The sequence below is a fragment of the Chaetodon trifascialis genome, chromosome 7 (genome assembly GCF_039877785.1).
Source record: "Chaetodon trifascialis isolate fChaTrf1 chromosome 7, fChaTrf1.hap1, whole genome shotgun sequence".
NCBI lineage: Eukaryota > Metazoa > Chordata > Actinopteri > Chaetodontiformes > Chaetodontidae > Chaetodon > Chaetodon trifascialis.
Genome location: NC_092062.1, coordinates 27,982,941 through 28,005,041, shown reverse-complemented (window position 1 = coordinate 28,005,041; position 22,101 = coordinate 27,982,941). Strand labels below are relative to the sequence as shown.

The following is a 22,101-nucleotide window of genomic DNA, read 5'->3' as shown; positions in this document are numbered from 1 at the left end:
TTTTTTACATGTTGAACTTAATCTTCCACAACTGAATGATGAATATGTCTTGTTTAGTTCAGTTCAGCTTACACGAAATCTTTTTAACACCTGTGCTAGCACCGCTTCTAGTCAGCTAACCTGCTAGCATCTTTACTGCTGGTTGACCAGTATGAACTGTGCTGGCTGGTCTTTTTAACCATACCTAAGTTATGTTTGCTGAATTTCAAGAGTGTATTGCACTATATTTAGTTTCAACACTTTTGCATCTGACTCAGATCAGAGATCTGAATGTCAATGCTAAATATTGCTGGAAGAATAAAGAAGTAGGAGTCCACATCCACCCAGCATTTGTCTGCTTAACACACAAAAAGGCAGCTGCTAACATGTTGGCCAGTTTGTTCAGATGGGCATTTGTGATGTTGCATCAGCTTGGTTTGAAGTTTTTTTTCTTTGGGTTGATCCAATTCTAAACACAGAAAGACTCAAAAACTAGCTTCCCCGCAGGCTGTCATTCATTGTGAACCTGCAAATAAAACCCGCTAAAGAGAAGCACAGCTGTTAGCAGCTGAGCTGTTAGCTCAAACTCAGCAGCGTTCGAATGTGGAAAGTGCGACTGCCTGGCTTCCCCTTTCAGTGTGAAAGAACGCCAACGAGCGGCTTGAAAAAGATGTGTGGAAACACGTCGCTCAGGAAATGAACTAAGTTGACGTGCGCCCGTGTGATGGCAGCAGGAGAAAAGAAGCAAAACATTCAAAATAATGAGCTAAATATCTGCCTGACTTTTCTGTTTCAAACAAACATTTAGGACACAAAAAGCAGCGGTGTTGATGGCAAATACTTTATTTTTTAAAATACAGACAAAATAGACAAATATTATAAAAGACATCTCAAACACACCAAACGCTGCGACAGGAAGAAACTATTTACGTCGAAGTGTTTCAAGAAGTGTGACATCGGCCCCACTGCTTAAAAACGGGCACTTGACTCCACGATCACAAACGTCAGTCTTTGTCTGAATACGACATGAATACACAGCTCTCCGAGGTCAGACGAGCACGTCGCAGATTAAAGGCGTGCAGTCTGATTGGCTCCGGCTCATTTCATCTCAACTGTCAAAGTATGATTGCTTATCAGTGAATCACCTGCACCAAGGTGAACTGCACCAGAATGATTCCACACAGGTAAAATGCATAAAGCTGAGCGAACGATGCGTGGTCATGTTGGAGGAGTAAACATGCGACAGAAAAACAAACACCAGCGGCCAAATGTCTGAGCGGCCGTGGCTTAAATTCACGCTGCTGAGGGAGGAAGAGGGAGCATGTCGGCGGCATCGCTTGTCTCAAAGGAACAGTTCAACATGTTGGGAAACACTCACTTTCTTTGGATGAGAAGATCAATAACACTGTCTATTAAATGTGAAGCGAGCGGGCCGGTTAGTTTGGACCGGAGAGCCCGGCTCTCTACAAAGGTGAACGTGTTGTTGACAGATTATTTCTCATCGATTTAATCCATAAAAACGAGTAAAAAAAGAAGAAACTGTGGTTTTCACAGGAGCTCATGAGCTGGACTGTTTCTTGGTCAGGAACTAGAGTTTCAGGTGAAACAGTATTATACTTAAATTCTACTTTTTGAAGAATGTTTTTGAAGTACATTTTGCTGTTTTTTTCACCATAATGTATACTTAAGAGTACTCAAGTAGTTTTTGAGTACCACTTGAGAAATACTTGAGTATACTTGAAGTGTAAATATGCTAAATTGGCACAACGTTTGATAAACTGAAGCACACCAGTGAAAATCAGGATTCATGAGTATTCAAAACACACCTGCAGTACCGTAATTATGTTTAAAATGAAGTGACATTAAAGTAGACTTTAATTAAGTGTCTACACATCATAAACCTACTTTTCTTTTGCACGACTCTTATCAACAATAATACACGCTGACATTATCCATTTCATCTGGTGCCATTTTTCAAGCTGTATATTTTTTCTCAGCTGTGCAAAACATGATTTTTTTATTCATATTGGCAACATTATTTTTCTGAATTGTAAACATTGTGCATAAACACAGACTCGTGAAATTCAATGTCCTTGTTATGCGACACTATTTCTCAAGTGCAATACAACATATTTTTCTCATAAGGATATTGGCAATATTACTTTTATGGGCAGCAGTATTTTTATGGCATTTAATATTCTTATAATCTGTACATAATGAACAGTGAGTGTTTTTCTATTCTATATCCTGTGCTCTCTTTTATCTTGACCCTTCTGTGCCAGATTTTGCTGTCTTTGCTTTTTGTAATACTTGCTGACTGCAAAGTCGTATCTTAAAATAAGTATACTTTTCATAAGCACACTTTGCTACTATTAGAAGTATTTGTAATATAGTACACTGAAGTACAAGTTATAATACACTTACAATAAAGTACACTTTAATGGTTCTTTGAAATACTACTTTAAGTACTGTGGAATAAGCAGATTCACATTAAAAGCATGTGTCAAACATGCTTTAAATTAAGGACAGACAATAAAAGTGCACTTGCAGTGATGCTTTTCTTGAACTAATACTCTAAAAGTATTCTACTTTCTGACCAGTGGAAACTCGTGAGCTCAGCCAGGAAACAGTCCCATGTGGCCACAGCTGGTTTAGAGGTCTTCTCATCTGATTCTGGGCAGAAAAGCGAATATTTTTTACTTTTACAAAATGTTGAACTATTCCATCGAGGACGCTGAGACGAACCTGCTGTGAGTGGACTCAGAGTGCGTGAGCTGAAAAGCTCAGCAGCTCCCGTCCTCGCTGTGAAAGATGGCACCGAGCTTCAGGGACAAAGGAAAGTGGGCTGATAAAAGAAATGGCCGCCACTGAAACAGTCTGCTGAGTCTGATTTATGAGGTGAAACCATCAACACGACATACAGCGACGGTGCCACCGCTGACTGAACGTACAGTGGGTGCAAAGGACACTTGTTGACAGTACAAGCTGTGAACGCAAAGAGCTAAACTGTCCTGTTCGAAACAGATTCTTCTTTTTTAACCGAGCCAGGCGAGCTCCCTGACCGCAGCTTCATATTTCCTGTACAGACACCAGACTGCTTTCAATCTCCTCACCTAACTCTCGGCAAGTTAACGAAGAAGCGAAAAATCACCTAAAACGCCAACAGTCACTAACGAGGCCCCAAGAAGATCTAAATGAAATCAGCGACAAAGAGTTGGGATTGGCTGTTACAGAAGTCACAAACTGATGGCTCCCGCCCACTAAAAACACACCTTTCATGTGCTACAGTACTCCACATATGCAGCTTTAATAACAACACTTACTTTGGCAATAAACAATCAGTGGAGAAAGAAAAAGTACCTTTTAAAGGCTGTACATCTGTATCTTACAAAACAACTGCACGGTATTTACAAAAATGTTGTTACAGGGCACAGTTACTCGTTTGTTCACCGTAAAAACTTCTTTCCACCAGTTTCTAACCAAATAAAGAGATTTTCTACACTGTGAAACTTTGCTAAAATCCTCTTTGAGTAAATTCCACCTGCACACAAAGCTAAACGATATGTATTATAAAGATCTGAAAAGCTTCCCAACAGAAGAACCGAACGTTCCCCCTGATTCTTCAAACACTGTTTGCTTCTAAAGAAAATGTCGTAACACCTTGGAGTTTGCATAAAAACGCTCACATAAATAAATTATAAAAATAGTGTCCTACTGAAAAATCTTTCCAGAGATCAACACTGTGCATAACAACAGAGGATGTCAGCTTTTGTCGAGTTTGCAAAGAGTATTGCTTCACAGTATGTGGACATCATCGATTGGTCCCGCCAGACAAAGTGTACTTCTTCAGCGCAAGTCAAAGAAAAGTCATTCTGCACGGTAAAAACACAACTGACGTGTTCCTTCAAATCAGGATTCTACTTAACAGAACAGAATCTGAGGAGCTGTGGGGGGTTTGAGGGATTAAAAAGTGAAAAGCAGCAACGGCAGCGACCGACCAAAGCGAGGAAAGAACAGCGGCAGGGGACGCGTGTCGTGCTGGACCAGCGCATCCCACGATGTTATCTGAGATCTTTGGCAGCTTTGGGGACTTTGAGAACTTTGTAAATGTCATTGGAAAAGACGGTGGTGAAGTGGGGTCGTGAGTTTCTGGACATGTGGGTGCAGAGGGGAGTTTTACCGACGTTTTGGGGATCCTCAATGTCCCAGATCTCTGGCATGCTGCAGCCGGGCCTGAGGGAGGAGGGCGGGAGGAGAAAAGACGAAGAGAGAGGAAAACGAGGTTGATCAGAAACAGAAGCTGTTTATCAAACAGTTAAACCAAATTAAAATCACCTAGTCAGCCTTTTCGTGATTGTCTCTGGGTCAAAGCACCAGCTAAACACCCCAAATCAACCTGCGCTCATGGTGTTGAGGTACCTGGTTCGCCTGGTGCACCAAGAGTCCTCCAGGACGAAGAAGTCCACTCCCAGCTTCATCAGGTTCCTCTTCACCGTGTCTCCGGACATGCGGCTGTACATGGAGTACACCAGCTTGGTTCTCTCCCTGCGAGGAACACAGAGCAGCAGCGTGAGGAGGCACGCAGTGGACGTACTGCCAAACATGGATGCTTGGAGAACAAACTCTTTCTGATCTGAGCACAGACGTGACTTCCACTGACCTCAGACCAGCGTCTTCGTAGTGGGGGTGGTTGACGATGGGCCGCCCTGTGGAAAGCTTCACGCTGGCCATGGTGGGCATCGCCCCGGCAAACACAGAATCTGCATCAGTCACACACACAAAAAAACGCATCAATACTTTAACATCAGTATCACAATAAAATTCAACAGCACAAACTACATACAGTTAAATCAGCACCGTTTCATTCGCTGCAGGTTGTATGAGTCTGCATTAGTTTAAGCTTGTTGTTCACATGAAATAAACTTAAAACTGAGTGAAAATTCAACAATGCTGACAACAAAACGGCCGTTAGCATTTCACCCTGGTTTAATCCTCGATGTCTGGACACCTTTTGACCTTCAAATTCACCAAAAAATTGCTTACTGGGCACAGCGATAACCCAAATGTCACCCACATGTTGCATGCTGACCTTTAGCTCCTCGACCTTTGGAAGGAAATATTATTTTTGTTCAGCCTGTTGGAAGTGTCCATATACTGAGAGGACGTGTCTGAGCTTGGAAGAACCATCATGGCACATAAAGAGTGACCAGAAGCTCTCCTGGTGCTGCTACTGTTCAGCATCAACCTGTAACCTTGAATACCTCTGCTGGCTTTATTGACCAAGTATGTGTGCACATACAAAGACTTGACTCCTGTGGAAAAACTGCACTCAGTGGACTTTTATAGGGAAAAAAAGGACATCCAGCTCAATGAGGACAAAGACAGTAATCAAGTCATTTTGACTGCAGCCATGGACGCAGGTGTCCTCACTCACCAGGCCGCGTGTTGTCCTGGATCCAGTCCAGCAGCTCCTCCTGCGGCAGGTTGCTGAACTCTCCAATGATCGCCCACTGGGCCTGCAGGTTGGCCACTCCCTGTACGGCCATGACGGCCAAGACTGCAAACACCACGATCTGGTGTTTGACCTTCTCCCCAATCCAGCCGAACAACTGACGGCGAGACAGAGACAGCCTTACTGGAGGACACGAGGCGTGCTTAAACGTCTCTTTGGTAATGCTCCATACAGAAACAAAAGCTTAGAAGGAACTTAGAAGGAACACGTGAAACAGTGAGGATATGGATATGGCGTTTCTGTGAATGAGGCAGACCTGTCTGGAGCAGATGAGCGAGGCCATGATGCACATGTGGGGCGTCAGGAAGAGCTTCAGACGCATGATGAGGACAGCGAGGACGGCAAACGCCACCAGCTGCAGGCTGTGGTACACCAGCTGCAGAGGACGGGTGCAGAGGACGTGAAAGATCATCTTCCACCAACATGGACCAACATAAAACTCTGTAACCAAAACCTGTTTGAGCTCGACCGCGTTCACATTTTAGAGAAGTTCAAACGGCTTTGTGTGGATTCATGCTGCAGAATTTTACCTGCTGGCTGTCGAAAAACTCCACAAGGTAACTCTGCTCATCTTCTGTGCTTATACATTAAATATCTTTGGGTTTTGGATTGTTGGTCTGACGATTTGAGGGCGACACCTTTGGCTTGGAGAACTTGTGATGGCACAAAGTCCAGTTCCAGCTGATCTGGACTCTGAGGAAAAGCCAGACTTTCTGGACAGACATGTGCATAATGACATCTGTGTGCTGACGACGGTGCTTTGATCTTTTTAAAGGCGGCTTTCCACGTGAGGACCGACAGCCCCCCTGGGTCTCTGCTGTGTGTCTCACTGAGCCGCACAGAAACATTAAAGCAGTTATCTGGGAATGTCCACTGTGCGGCTGGTGGACGGACATCTGAACGCTTCCCTGCCCCGGGAAGGATATTACAGAAAATAACATGAAGCAGCTCGGACAAAGCTGACAAAAGGAGGCGCAGCGTGGTTTCAGAGCAGAAGCGAAGCTGCCTTTCATTTCTCAGTAATGAGAGAAGGGATGAAAACCACTCGGGGACACGGTAACCGAGCAGACACTGCTGCACTGGAGGAATCTAATCAAATAAAACGGGTCTGGAAAAATGGAACGCCGCTGTAAAAAGCCTTTGAGTTGACATTTAGGTTATATCATATCTTCATAATGTCTGTGCACGACATTACACACAAAGCATGTGAAAAGTATTTTTTCTCACCTCTCCTTTTCCGACTACTTCAGACCTGCAACACAGAACAGACAGAAATATATAAACTCAGCTGTCTGCTGGGGACAGACGAATGTCCAAATGCTTGAAATAAGGAAAGTAGGTTAATAACTCATCAGTGTATTTTTTACAGTTTATTATGATATTGTATTAGTGCAATATAATCGCTATTTTCTTTTTTAAATCTGTTGTAAAGGACTGAGTGAACAGGTGAATTCAGGGACAGTGAGGAGGCCTGAGGACGCTCACCCTGCAGCCTCATCAACATCGTCCGTCTTCCCTCCGTCTCTCAGGAACCGGACTACATCCTGGATGGTCTGAAAAGGACAAATGGTGTTGAGGGTTTTCCTTCAGACGTCACAGTGCAGTGCATGAGAAGATCTTCCTAACGGCTCGCTCAGCTTGTACTGCGCAGCAGGCTTTGTCAAATCGACTTATGTATTCTTAGCTTAGCGTGGGCAAGGCATAATGAGATTAGACTATGTAAAGAGCAGTTCCTTAAATAGTTATTTTCTCTGATGTTTCCCCCCTAAAATATTTCAGGAATCAGGAATTTATCTGCCCGTTGTTCCTTTCGCAAAGATTAAACACACACATGTAAAAAAGGCTCCCCGTGCAGAGCGAATGAGACAACCGCGACTCTGAAACTGAGAGAGCACGACCTGAAAAAAGTCTCCTGCATTCAAGCAGTTCTACTCAGGGACAGACAGACAGAGGGACAGACAGAGTCCCAGCTTTGTCTTCCTGCTGCTGTGAGCTGCGTCTCAAGGCTCTAAAGTGATTTGAACTTCATGTCTGGCTGCCGTTGTATTGTTCTGAAGCTGAGATGGGAGGCTTCACGCTGCCAGCCTGACACTCACATCCCAACACTTCCTGTTATTAGACGCTCAAACACAGAATACTGAGCAGCATTTTCCCCTCTCAGGCTTTCATTGCATCCTATTTACTACAGATGTTTACTTTTATTGAGGTTTTCGAATGTGTGTCGCCATATTTTATGACGTTATGACAATCCCTCGTCCCAAATCCACTTTCTTTACGGAATATAACCCTTCAGTTTCATCAGCATAAAGACATTTGCATACCTGTCGCTGCACTTTCTACGGTCATGCTCAACAATCAACAAACAGGTCGTAATAAAGTGAGGATGTGCTGAAGGAGCGACTGCAGATACGTGATGTGAACTTTTTCTTTGTAATGACTTGCGCAATTTACTTTGCTGAAAGTGATCTTGTATTGTGGTGGTGATATAAATGTAATTTATGGTGCAGGTAGACTGATGCCAGGCCGCCTCCCTTCATGTGCAGCGAGGACTGCAAACAGATTTTTTCTGCAGTGAAAATCTTGCTTTTGAAAGGCAACAAAATGGACTGGAGCTATTTGACTAGACGAGAAGAATGCTAAGATAAATTTTGACTTTTGGACTCTACAACGCTCTGGAGTTATTGGAAATTGGATCACATGAGTTGGACACAATCCAAAGCAGCCAGGACTGGAATCTAATTCTACTAATAGTACTGGTGTTAGTGTAGCCTCATGTTTATCTGCAGCTGTGCAGGAACACTGGATTTAAAAAGAATGAGCAGAGATGAAATGCTTGATGAATCCGTGCATGTACATTAATTACTGGATGTTACTGACTCGGGTGTTTGCAGTTTGCAGTGATGATAGCTCAGCGTGGCACAATGGAGGGGGGGTTGGAAGCCCTCCAAGAGGCCAGGAAGTGGACCATGAGTTGATTATTTGCAGTTTCTTGAAATATTTCTAGAATGTCTGACAAAAGTCTGAATGAAACTTAGCTGCTGTGTTGATCTACTTTTTGCTGACAGCGTGCCACAGTCCAAGTGTACAATCACAGCTTAGCAACAGAACCAGACACGGCAGGCCTTCAGACACATACTCGAGCTAATGAAGCTACTGATGCAGATCTTCACTCTCTTTAATGTCCTCTTCGTGCTCTGCAGCCAGGCTCGGTGGAGCTAACGTGTTTTTTTTTTGGTCAGGTTTGTTCTGCTGCTTTGAAAACAAGCCAAAGTGTCGGTACAGTGAGGTACAGAAGACTCACCCTCCCAGCGATGAGAGCGACAACCAGCACGTTGATGGGCAGCAGCAGCGTTTTGAGGTAACGAACAGGAGTCTGAGGGAGAGGGAGACACAGGGACGGAGGGAGGTGAGGTGAGACATGAGACGGACAGAGCTATCGACATGTACTAATGTCCACTCTGCTGGATGCACATCATGGTGTGCAAACAAACAGGCTGAGGTCGCGACTCAGAAAGAGGCGCCAGGTTCTGCCATCAGCTTTCCACTTCCTGTGAGAGTCAGAGCACAGACCTGGTTCCCTAAACCCTGACCACTTTGATTCAAAACCGCCTGAAACTTGTTTTTTACCAGTGAAACTCTGCACACAAACCCATGAGGATGATAAATGCAAACTGTGATTGGAGAGCCAGATCAACACAGAACTAACCTCCAACTCAATGAAGTCAAATTCAGCAGCACACGTGTACATCAGAGTGTGGAAGTCTTTGTAGCTCGTGAACTTGGACTTGATCAGCGCACTGATGTGAGCCTAGAACAGACGATAATTTCTGTAACCATAACTCAAACTGAAAACTAGCAGCTTCATGAATTTCTGAAGGCACAGTTTGAGTATCTCACGTCATCTGAGGCACAGAGGACTGTGGACAGCATGAACTTGAGCAGAACTGTGGAGCCGACCCAAGCCAAACACTGCATGACCTGAGGAGACAGAAGAGACGCACACTGGCAGGCTGACAAGTACACACAAGTACACACACACACAACTGAGAGAGGAACCTGTAATCAAAGCCTGGAGGCGATGGGGTTGTTGTTGTTGTTGCTCATACTGGCCAAACAAACCCTTTATCTTAGCTCTTCTAGCTTTAGCTTCACTGTTCTTCTGAGTGACGGCTGGTTACAGGCAAACTGACTCATGGAGAAGGAGAAGTGGATTGTATTTACCCATGTGACGATGCCTGGTTTGAAGACTTGAGCGAATCGATCCCTCAACGCAATGATTGCCTGGTAGAGAAACAATCAGAGCAGAGTTCAAACCCACAAACCAACCAAACAATCCATTTCCACCTGAGATGCTAACACACAAACGCATACATCATCTCAGTGCGTTTGCCTCTGCAGCAACGTTTACTCCGACTAGCGTGTTTGTTATTTCAGACCAGCTGGACGCATTGATCAAGCTGAACTTATCTCCACCGACTCAATAAATCTCAGAGCATTCAATGAGGGCGCTCTCAGCGTACTGTAGTGGACTGTAACTCACCCAGATGGAGACGAGCGAGGAGGCGTAGAAGGACGTGAGCAGCATGGAGTTGCCAAACATCAGGATGAAGCAGACGAAGAGAGTGTTCTGTGCGGAGGGAACAGGAAGGCGAGGAGGTGTCATTCATCACAATCTCACACCATTCACGCAGCTGTGGACTCAGCAGCTACATCCATCCACCCATCCAGCTACATTAACCGCTCTTTTCCAGCAGCTTGATGTGCACGACCCGTCAGTGTAATTAGCGATGATGCCAAACATGCGAGCTCAGAGGGAAAGCCAGTGTCTGAGGGTTTCCAGCGGCCTCGTATTCACTGCTGCCTGCAGAAAGCATCATCTCTGCGTCTGTGCAGCAGGAGGGTGGTCTGGGATAGACTGTATTAAATGTCAGTAAGTCCTTCTGTGTGACAGCGTTGTTGAAAGCTCTCCAGAGATTTAAATTAATGCAATAAACTCTAAATACACTGCCGCTGGCACAATATAATCCTATTCAATGGACTCTTGACGCTTAATCCCACAGTGAAAAGTGAAAGAATGCACCACTCTGCATTATGCAGACAGCGGGGCAGTCGCTCCTTCAGCGGGGGGGACGTGAAAAGATTGTAAAGGAGCTCGACCAATTTGAAAATGCAGAAGTTTCACGCATTAAAACAATCAGCAGAGGCGTGCAGACAGCTGGCTGAGAGTAATGACAAGAGCGTTAAAATATTTCACTGCAGGCAACAAATCGATAGTTAAAACACCTCAACGTGCCAGATAAACAGGTTTGCACATAATGAACAAAGAGATTAAATGCTTAGAAGTGATGGATTAAGAGTTGAAGCTAAAACTGGCAAAGAGTATGAAACAATCCAATCGGTCCATTAGCCAACAGAACAAACAGTGAATAATCCTGATGAATAAACTATTTGCATGATCAATGATTCCACTTAAAGCTCCTGTTCATATCACTTGTCTTTAAAAAACCAAAAGACATCCAGTTTACTATGACAGAGGACTCTGGACACAACCAAATATTCAGTGTTCAATGAGACGACTCGCTGCTTAATTGATTATTTTGGAGATCTGACCTGACTCTAATGTCCAGTCTTCACTGTATTTCAACACATGAAGACTCATCGCAGGAATGACGGACAGTTGAATTGATGATGAGCATTGCCGCTGCTCAGGCTCGTGAGCAGCGCTGCAGGTCACGGAGGACACGCACGCCTGCTCGTGTTTCTGGATCTCTCCTCTCGCACAAAGCCAAAGTCATCGTCGCCAAGCTCTCTAAATTATGCAGAGCCATAGGCCTTCTCTGACACAAATCTCCACCATCTCACCACAAAGGGCCTCCTCCTTATCTGTGGAGCGCACAGTCCCGGGCACGCCGAGGGGATTAGGGGGGAGGGACTGTGAAGGAAAGGGACGAACGGCCGGAATAACACAAACATCTTCAGCAACTCTCACATAAGCACTGATGTACTTTCGTCCTTGGCAGGATGAACTAAGTTTCCCACATATTCTCCCTCTTTCATGCTAAAAAGGCACTCTCAGTCGCATCCTTAATGCTAAAGAAAAAAAAGTCATCCCGTCTGCGCTGGCGTCGTCCTCACGGCTCATGAAGGCCTGAGGAGCCGAGCGAGATAAAGAGAGCCGAGGCGGAGCACATTACAGCTCAGAGGACAGAAGCCGGAGTGACTTCACTTTCACAACACACGACGCAGTGGCCGAGACACAAGTGAAGCGAGGAGACAGAAACACTTTCAACGCTCTGACGGACTGATGTAGGATTCCCACTGTACCATGTGAGTGACCAGGATGGACTGCATCTTGGCGGCGCCGAGGTATCCCAGGATGTAGGAGGCAAACAGAGAAGCCACCTGGAAAAGAACAAAAACCAGCGACCTTATTAATTTACTCCAGGAAACTACATTTCTAAATAACACAGAAGCAACAGCTGTAAAGCTTGAACATCTGGAGTTCAGGCACAGACGTTGCAGCCAGTTTCACGTCCACGCCAACAATTTGAAAATCCAAATATGAGCACACCTCGACTTCTTAAAGGGACCTGAAAGCAGCTGTGGCTGCAAAATATGAAGCACGTCTCAGAGAAGTTGGACTTTAACGTCCAACAGCTGTTTCTTATCATCCGACAGCTGAGGGAAATTTAAATCTTTGTGGCTTTCAAGTTCCAAATCTGCTTAAAATACTGATCCAAAGAGATAAAATACAGACAGTGCTGTGTTTTTATTTATTAAATATATGGAGGTATGGAACAAAATACATTGAAATACATCCAAAATAATGTAAAAGCTGCATAGATTAACATGTGTGAATGGAGACTGGAGGGAACCACTGGAGCAACTACACACCTTTGCCCTGTTTGATTGTGATCAATTAATACATTAGTGGATTTAAAGGGCCAGTATGTGACAGCGCCATGCCGCAGACGTTAAGACATGTCTGCCTCTCTGTCCTCATCGTTCGTTGTTGTCGTCTCTCCGTCTGACTTAAACTGCCCCAGAAGAAATCGTTAAAAAAGCCATTACAGTGTAACCTGATGAGGCACATTTGCATTTAAATGACGCGTTACGAAAGTCAGGTAATAACAAAAACATTTAATTTGCCAATTAATTGCTCTCGTTCCATCTTCAGCCTAAATGATGAATTAATAATTAAAGGCTTTTTCTTATTTCATTTGCTTCTCTATCAGTTCACAAATGTCATCAGAGTTTCCTGCTTTAACGTTCACAGTTTTCTTTCTGTGATTGCTTTAACTTACAGGTGCGTAAAAAAGCAGTCTCATCACACAAGACAACACATGGAAATGAACTTATTAATTTCCAACTTTTTAGATGCTTTTTTAATCTTTTTCTCTACTTTGAGTCTTTAAATACATAATTTAAATGCAAATTTGATATAACTGTGATAACTTTTCTAAAGTTATTCTGGTTGCACACTCCAGGCTCCACAGCTACGTACCTGTACTACATGTAGTATTTATAAGGAATTGTAATACTATAGAGATTAAAACCAGCATATAATCAGCTGTAATAAAGTCAATTCTCTGATTGCAGAAACTTTTAAGACTTCAGACAGATGGCTCCAGACTGAGGAGTGAGCAGATATGCAGTGTTTAGCCTCACGTTAGGTCACACATGCAGAGGCTGAGGCAGCTTACAAATACAAAACAAAGGAACAATCCTTGTACAGAGAGCAACAGCGTCCTGAGGGAGGCGCCGGCAGCGTGGGCTAAAAAATTAAACCTGTGACCTGTTTGTTCTTTAGTCCCGGTTCAAACTCCGGCTCTCTGGTCTGCCAGCGTTCACTCTTTAACTTGCACCTGTGAAAGGATCCATCCTGCTGACGCTCTCAGCCATTGCTGGGTTTCTCTATGCATAGTTTCACAGGATGCATGTTATGTTATTTGAGTATCTCTTTCCCTGCGTTCAGTCTTGCTCTCTTTGCACCTTCCACGCCAGAATCCCGCTCCCTTCAGGTCTCTATTTGCTCCCTAATCTCTCTGCCCTTCTCCTTCCATCCCACGCTCTCTCTCTCTCTGTTTACCTGAGTGAGCAGCACAAACTGGGCGAACTGCCAAGGGAGCATGAAGCACAAATTGGAGACCCCCAGGGCGACCATGGCCGTCCTGCTCGGGTTCCGTGTCCTGGGGAGAGAGAGGAGACGGAGGAGGAGGCGGGGGGGGAGAAACAGAGCGGTGGGAAAGTGTGAGTGTAGAGGAGATAAGAGAAGATGCATTAAGACGGCTGAGAAGACACATACACAAGCACACAAAGATGCAGCGAGCCGGCCTCAGAAATACGACAGGGAGCTCATTTTTTTAAAGCTTTTTTTTAAAGTCTCCGTTTACTGGCTGCTTTTAAAGTCTCCGTTTACTGGCTGCTCTCACAACACAAGGTGGCGTCCACTACTGGATGGGCAGTGACAAGATTACTAGTCTGTATGACGGGTGCATTAAAGCAAGAAAATGAGTTCTACATTATTTCTGTGTTTCTCTGTTGGAATATGGAGAATCTGCTGACGGGGTGATGAGACGTAGCGGGATGATGTGGACCACTGTGATGGGCGGATGCTCAGCTTACCGTAGGATGTAGGTGAGAAGGAGCATCTGCAGGACTAAGAAGGGGTAGGCAAAGCTCTCCCTCAGGGGTGGAGTCCACATCACACGTGTGCTCTGACAACACACACACACACGCAGGAAACACGTCACAAACAGCGTTTTGATCCTGTGAAACAGTCATTAAAGCCTGTATTTAAACATATCAATGAAACGCTGCTCGTGCTTATGATTGCAGACATTTGACATGCTGTGCTGATACACCGCAGACATCTGGCAAATGTCTAATGGGAAGACTTCATTCATGCTGTACGCTGCAGCAGAGGGAGCCTCCGCGCTCAGCAGAGCCGGCAGCAGCAGCTGTTCATGAGCTCAGAATTAGCCTCGCTGTAACTAGTGTTTTTTTTTTAACACTGGTGGTTTTATTTATGACAAAACAAACAAACGACTTCTTAGAGATAAGCTGTTAGTAACAACCAACTGCCAGCTGTAAGTTGTGTCAGTTGCTTTATATATCGGTGTTGGAGATCAGGGTCAAAAACATCGGGACGTCCTGAGTTTCGGTTCCCTGGCTGCCAACACTAACACACTACAATCTCACATGTGTTTGTCACCTCAGAACAATGCTATCGACCCGCTGCTCACTCCAACCAGAGTTAGCGCTTTGTGGTTGTACGCCTCCGCCAACCACCCAAGCAGCAGTTTACATCCACGTCCAGCCTCATATAATGTATGCAGTGACGACATTGAAGGGAACTCATGTAACTTTAAGTGTGTTCTTTGGTGAAAAGGAAGTTATCACTGGACACCCGAGATGAGCGTCATCAATTCAGCATCCGACCAAATGAGTAACACGGTCACAATCCCAATCTGAAGTTGACTTTTTGAATAAAAAAATCTTCATCTTTTTATCCAATGAGACGTTTGAAATCTTGTTCTAATTAGCGTATGAATTCTTGAGTTATGGCTAAAAACGTGTGATCAGTTCATCTCTGCATCCGAGTGAAAATTTGGTCCAAATCTGAAGTAACGCCCTCGAGGTGTCCCTGAAATATCGCGTTCAGGAGAATGGGACAGACAGACGGACAGATGGACGGACAACTTGAAGATGTTGTGCCTCTGTCACAGCTGTCACCGGCGAGGAGGCACAGAGAGACAGAAAAGAGGAAGGCAAAATCAGTGCACTCAGGGGAAACTGGAGAACAGGGTGTTTGAAAGTACTGAGAAACACTGTGTGTGTGTGTGTGTGCGCGTGCGCATGTGTGTGAGAGAGAGTGATTGAAATATTGCCGTATTGATCTGGAAAATAGAGACTTTCTATTTGTTCTCAAGGAAACTGGAGAGACGGAGGTGGGTGGAGGCGCTAAGCTCTGAGAGCCAGCCAAAACCAACTCTAAGCTCCTTTGAGGGCTGAAATGAGTCCCTATTGACCGTCCTCTGCTTTTCTGAGAGCTTTTCATTTGGAGTTTTACACATTTCAGAAGCTTACACCCGGAGAGGCTCGCACAGAATTATAGTACGTGCGTTCAACTTCCCCGACTCGCTGAAACTGATAGCTACACACTCACCTCGCCGTGGTTGAAGAAGAAACACGTGGCGGTCACAACACCGCCCAGTCGACTGCCGCTACGCGAGGTGAGAGAGGCAGAGAGCAAAGGACAGATTCAGAAAGGTCATCATTTGACAGAGGACTCGTCTCTGAGGACGACAGCACGGGAGGGGACTCACCTCAGGTAGGCGCCGTAAATGAAGAACAGGCTCATCATCGCACCGTTCAGCAGGAACACAAAGGTCACGTAGAAATACGCCGGGTCGCCCATCCCTGACGTCCACAGCACACCGGATGGACAGACAGACAGACAGACAGACAGACAGACAGACAGACAGACAGACAGACAGACAGACAGACAGTGAGCTGTTTCAGTGGTCAGGGTTTCAAACAGAGATGAGCGCTGCTACAACCACTGATCGGTCGATTATGCCTGGTTCAGAATACACGATTCAAGCCCGACTGTGACACGCTAAACGGCCTGTCATGTGGCGTTTGGGACGCCCACTGACACTGCAAAGCAAAGATTAGCATGTCGACTCGTCTGACCTGACCTGACTGCAAATGTGAGACACTGTCCACGCAATCATCCCAGGTTCAAGTGTGACACAGCCACATTTCTCTAAATTCTGATATTTAAAAGACTACACAATACATATCATCAATAATGAAAGGAGCCTTCAGATTGGGCCAAACTAAAATCCATAAATATTCTAAGTTTACATCCATAAGACTTCTATGAACAGCGTCTTAGTCTAGAAGTGGCATGCACAAGCCCAAACTGTACACTCGCACAGGTACAGGTGGCATCTCTGCAGGGCTCCTGGCCAGGTGATAAATTCACGGCGCTCCGATGACGATGCTACACAAGCTAATCCCTTGCTGCAGGCTTCCTGTGACCTGTTTTTACGTTACAACATTTGTGATTTCGTGTTATCTGAAAAACACCACTGCAGACGCAGTTCTTATGTGTTGTTTGACATCCAAGTACAAAGGTGCACATAAGCACAACAAATGCATTTTGTGTGTTCTTATGAGTAACATGGCATCCATCAGAGAGTCTGTGACATCAGGTTGGATCAGACTACAGGATGTTTCTGCAGGGCTGGACAGTAAAGAGGGCAAAATGTCTGTTTGCAAGAGAAGATCTACAGAAATGTCAGATCTGAGCTGAATTAGTGTGAGAACATGAGCCTCTTTGAGCTCTGAGGAACATCTGGAGACACCAGCTAATGTGCTGACCTAATTAAAGTTTAATTTTGACACTGAGCGCGCAGAGATGCAGGCGGCAGACACGAACGGACTGTTTCACCTGACTAAATCAGCAGCTTTCATCGCAGCGACGTGACAATAAATCACAGGACAAACAGAAAAAGGAGCTTGTTCCAACAGCAGATCAGTGCCAGCATGGAATATAAGCTCCCTGCTCTCCTCTGTGCCATTCTGCATCTCCCGAAAAATATAATGCTGCTGACACGCTGCTAATCGCTGACAGTTACAGGAAATGTTCCCACTCTCTGGTAGCTGTTTACGCAAGGCAGCTTGCGTCAGGTTTATGTAAACACTGTGAAAGCAGCCGGCGTGCATCGACCCCGGGGTGCATCGCTTCGCTAATGAGACTGACAGGAACACGCAGATTACAGCCCCACAAAGGAAAGCTGACGACGGTTCTCGCTTGTTCACTGTCAGCAGATTTTCCTGTCTAGGAAACGTTCCTGCAAACAAATATCAGATATTTGTTTGTGTGTAAGAACTTAAAGGCATTTTTCTTTCCCTCTGGGCGCCATGATAACGATCACGTTTCCCTCACTGTGCTGAACACGCTGCTGTTTAGATCCTGACTGTCACAGCTTTCAGATGCTTGCACCTCTTTTTTCTTTTATTGATAATAGTGCTGATTAAGTGATGAGCTGACCGACAGAAAATCAATTCATTCAATCATTTCGTAATTCTTTGCCAGGCATTTTTTCAAGCAAAAACACAGACATGACCTCAGTTCAGCTTCTGGGGTGTGAACAAAATGCTCTTGTTCTTAGCTGGGCTATGCTAAGTTAAGCTAAGCTAACTGGCTGCTTGTTTGTGAATTAACATTTTCTGTGAGTTTTGTACTGTTGGTCGTAAGGGAACTTTTATTTTTGTCATGATTTTCACATGACTGAATGATTCCTTTACTAATAAACAAATGTACTGACGGATTCATCAGAAAATTAAATGATCCTTCATTATGATCCTAATTGAAAAGATTAACCTTTATGTTTTACTGCTTTTAATCTGTGCATGTAAGAGTCACACCTGAGGATTGGAGGTAAAAACACTGATTTGTCAGTCATTTTTCATCATTATTTTCAGCTGACGTTAAAAAAACGGGGACCGAGACGGATTTCCTTCTGTTGAATTTCTGTATTTTCTCTGAACTCCTCATGAGGCTGCTTGACAGCTGTTCACGAGGGAAGGAAATCATCAAAGTCTGTGAAGAAATTAGTCATCCAGCGAATTCAGCGTGAGCTGGTGTGAGTATCTTAAACGTTAGCGTAGCTCCAGGTCACTACAGTGAAACTATGCGTGTGTAATGCAGTCGTCATTCAAGCTGCTGCTCGTGTGTGTCTGTGTGTGTGTTTGCAGATCACACTGGAGCTCCAAGGCGACAGTCGGTACCTTCACAGCTGTCCACGGGAGTGAGCCCCTCTCCTCTGTTAATGGACCAGCACATCTTCGTGGGAACCCCAAAGTACCCCATAACGCCTGTGTACACCCGGTACCAGCTGGCCAGGACCACCTGGGGGGCAGAACAACAGAGATAATCAGTGAAAAGCCTATTCTGTGTCTGAAAGGCCTTTGTGTCCTGCTTTCTCTGAGGTGTGGAGACACGCAGGGGTCTCACTGTGGTCCTGTAGAATTCCATTACTTCTCCAGAAGTGTTGGACTGCTTCCCTGAGCAGAAATGTTGATCCTTCCTGGAGTTTTGTTTGAACAGTGTGGCCCTGAATACAACTGAACCAGCTACAGAGAATGAACAACAGCTAATGAGTGAGTTAAATCATAATGCAACGCAATGCAAATTCCATGATATTTCCTGCCAGCATGACTCTTCTTTAAATTCCACAAATTCAATGAGGAGCGAAAAGCCCAAAACACAGTGCGTGCAGATGTTTGGGCTGCTCCAGGTCGAGCTTCGGGCCTTATACGACTATCACTGCTCACTATCATTTCATTTATTCCTGCAAAGCTGAAAAACTTCATCATGATTAAAGCTGCTGCTCATGTTTGCCAGAGATAACAGAGGTTCTTCAAGACTGTGCGCTGTGAAATTTGAGCTTTTATGGTGGAATATTTTCACAACATTACCTCTGGATAGAGGTTGAATCTCTTCAGGGTGTTAATAACCAGCGGGTGCTCTGTCAGCCGATCATTCATGATCATGTGGAGGCCGTCCAGGAAAGAGGGAGCCTCAATAATGGTCTTGTAGTAGGAATAGTACAAACCCTGGAACCAAAAGAAGATGCATGCACTTAATGACAGAAAACCTTGAAATGAGACAGAAGAGAAGCAGAAAGAGAGACAAAGAACAGATGATCCAGAGAGAAAGAGGCAGCAGACAGACACCAAATTTAACTCGACAACGTCGAACTCAAGCCGGTGAAACACATACGAGCTGCACGGGCCCGGCAGATGGCAACAGCTCGCAGCCCATTTGGCAGCACGCAGCAGGGGCGAGGGAGGAAAAAATACTGTCTGTCTGCCTAAGATTAAAGTGTCACCTTCAGCGTCATCTCTCAAAGGGGCACGAAGCCGGCGCTGCATGTTAAATATCATCAACTTTTAGAGATGGAGATGGGGAAACATACGCTCCGTTAAATGACGCACACCTTTGCTGAGTTCTCGTCTGTACAGTTCCTGCTGCAGAGGCAGAGATGGACAACAGACGCCGCAGAAATCAGATAAGTATTCTGCATTTTGTTCGAATCATTGTTACAGGCTAAGCCAAGGTTACGTTATACTTCTGCCATACAAACACTGACTTCCCCTGAAGCCAAACAAACTGAAGCCTGCATTTCTTGTTGTGAAAGTGCAGCTTTGACCGAATGCCGTGCCGGTCAGAGTTCACCTTTGCTCACCTCTGCCTTGCACTTTCGTTCAGTTATCAAACACTGACGCACAGTTTTTGGAAATGTCAAAGTCATTATTCTACTGCAGTGTCATGACCTTATTTGCATAATAACAAAATACCAGGATCCAAACCGCAGTGTCGCTCACACAGACTCTTCAGTTTGTGAAGAGCGTGAAGCATTTTTGATGAACAGAAGCAGCTTTATGGTGACAAAGGCTGCCACTAACATTTGTTAGAAACATTATTCATCTGACTGTTATTATCTGTATGACGAGGATTAATCATTTGGTCTGTAAGATGAAAGGCATTTGTGTTCAGTATATATATTTTTCCTATCTGCAATCTATATGCAGTTTTTTTTTTATAATTAATTAATCATTTAAGCCACTTATTGAGGAAAAATGCCCAACATTTCCTGGTTCCAACTTCTCAATTAAGAGACACTGTCAGTTCTTTTGTTTTATAAGATTTAACCTTCAGCTTCACCTGTTTGCACTAAAGCTCAAACATGAATCAGCACTGGCTGACAGGCGAGAGCAGCATCAGCTTCATCACAGTGTTATTACAGCATCCCTCATACAAACAATGAAGTATTTACCATCTCTGTCCGAAAAGCCATTTCCTTCTCCAGGTTGGACAAGTGTGAAAAGTGTCTGTCATTCTCAAACAGCTGTGAGAGATGATGCCTGATCACAGGAGGAGAAATATGTGAGGCGAGAGCTGCTTCCAGCAGTAAACACAGCTGTAATGGATGAGTACTAACATGCTGACAGAGCAACTTACCAGTGGAGATACCCAGACAGAGCAGCTGTGGACAGAAGAGAATTCACTTTAACTGCTGTTCAAAATGCTACTGACAAACTGCAATGACGCCCAGAAAGAAGCTACAAACACCAGATAAACTACAGGGAGAAGACTCGGATCAATGGCATGGGTGGCTACTGAGGTGCATTTTGAGGAGAAATCACGGGTGGTTAGCTTCAACTTTGCCAGAAAACCTGTTAACACGTGTAGAACTGACGTGCCACATAAGCAGAGGAGAACACAGACTACTTTAACGCGATTTTAATGGACAGCAACAATAGGTAGCTAACGCTGGTGAGCTAGCGTTTAGGTGAGCTAACGTTAGCCAACTGATCAGTGGCGGAGATAACTTAATTTAGCGGACCCGCTAATGCTGCTAGGTTAGAATACACGGTGTTAGCAGCCGTTAGCTAGAGGAAGCTAGCAGGCTAACGCTCATAACTTACCGAGGAGAAGAGTAATTCCCAGCTTCACGGCGGCAGCGGGAGTTAGCCCGAGCTTGTGTCTGATGCCGGAGAGCCCGTTTGGATGGGAGCTGTTGAAAGCTTTGCCTTCCCTGCCTGGTCGCCTGGCGTTACTTTTGCCAGGGGGCGAAACAAGCGGGCTCTTGTCGCGGTCAGTCTGGGTCGCTGGACTCTTCGCGGTCTGTTTTCTGTTTTTAGCCACCATTGTGTCCAGGAAGAGGCGACCGTCGGCAGCGAGTCGCCGTCGAAGAAGACGAGGGTGTGTGAGCTAGGCAGCCCCACGGTTGCTTCGTATCTGCTTCTCGGATCTGCCCCTTTACTACCTGAGTGATGCTTTCGCTGCTTTCTCGCTCCACGCTCTTTGAAATCTGATGAGACCTCGCCCCCTGCTGGACGTGTGGCGCCACTGCAAAGAGCTTCTGGTGGTAACCATGGCGACAACAGACAGCCGGTACCACAGAGTATTGCATTATTTAACATAGTACTGACTCACGTGCACTGCACTATGGCAGTACTATTTCTATGACAATAGTATTCTAATTCTGTTGTATATAATGTACAGATATATAGTTAATTTTCATTTTTATTTTTTTTATTGTATTTCTGAATCTCTTTTATTCCTATTTTTTTTATTGATTTAAATATTTCTGGATTGTGCAGCATGTACTGTATGCAGTATATGTAACAGACGTTGCAATATATTTCAGTAGGGTTTGTTTTGTTTTGTTTTTTTGTTTGTTTGTTTTTTGCCATTTTTGCATAGAGCGATTACAGGCGCACATGGTAAAACTTCCAGCAATGCAGCACAAAACTATACATATCCACTCCACATACTTGTGTAGAAAATCTAGAGATATAGAAATACAACATACGAGTCAACCCTGTCTCCCTGAGGTGGAAAGCAGAGTGACACTATCGAAGGTTTTTCTGTTAAAAAATAGTAAACACACAGTTAAATTAAAATAAATCCAAATGAAATGAAAAAAGACCTTATTTTTGGTGCTGAGTCAACATTTTCTATGAGTTAGAAACTTGATTAATAAATAAACAAATGAGGGCTTAGATGATCAATAAAAGTCCTCACA

At 44.6% G+C, this 22,101-nt stretch overlaps 1 protein-coding gene across 1 annotated transcript; it reads right to left on the bottom strand.

Moving 5' to 3' along the window:
- Positions 1-807: 807 nt before the first annotated feature.
- dpy19l1l (dpy-19-like 1, like (H. sapiens)) lies at positions 808-21,389 on the bottom strand. Its single transcript, XM_070967014.1, has 22 exons — positions 20,999-21,389; positions 20,532-20,556; positions 20,347-20,434; positions 18,986-19,123; positions 18,296-18,416; positions 15,820-15,913; positions 15,660-15,717; positions 14,117-14,208; positions 13,581-13,680; positions 11,816-11,893; positions 10,032-10,118; positions 9,713-9,772; positions 9,389-9,469; positions 9,198-9,299; positions 8,793-8,864; positions 6,977-7,044; positions 6,719-6,743; positions 5,748-5,867; positions 5,414-5,588; positions 4,640-4,739; positions 4,399-4,524; positions 808-4,212 (listed from the first exon to the last, which is right to left on the bottom strand). Exons 1-22 carry the CDS (start codon positions 21,219-21,221, stop codon positions 4,041-4,043), a joined length of 2,205 nt encoding a protein of 734 aa, XP_070823115.1. The 5' UTR covers positions 21,222-21,389; the 3' UTR covers positions 808-4,040.
- Between the last annotated feature and the right edge of the window lie 712 nt (positions 21,390-22,101).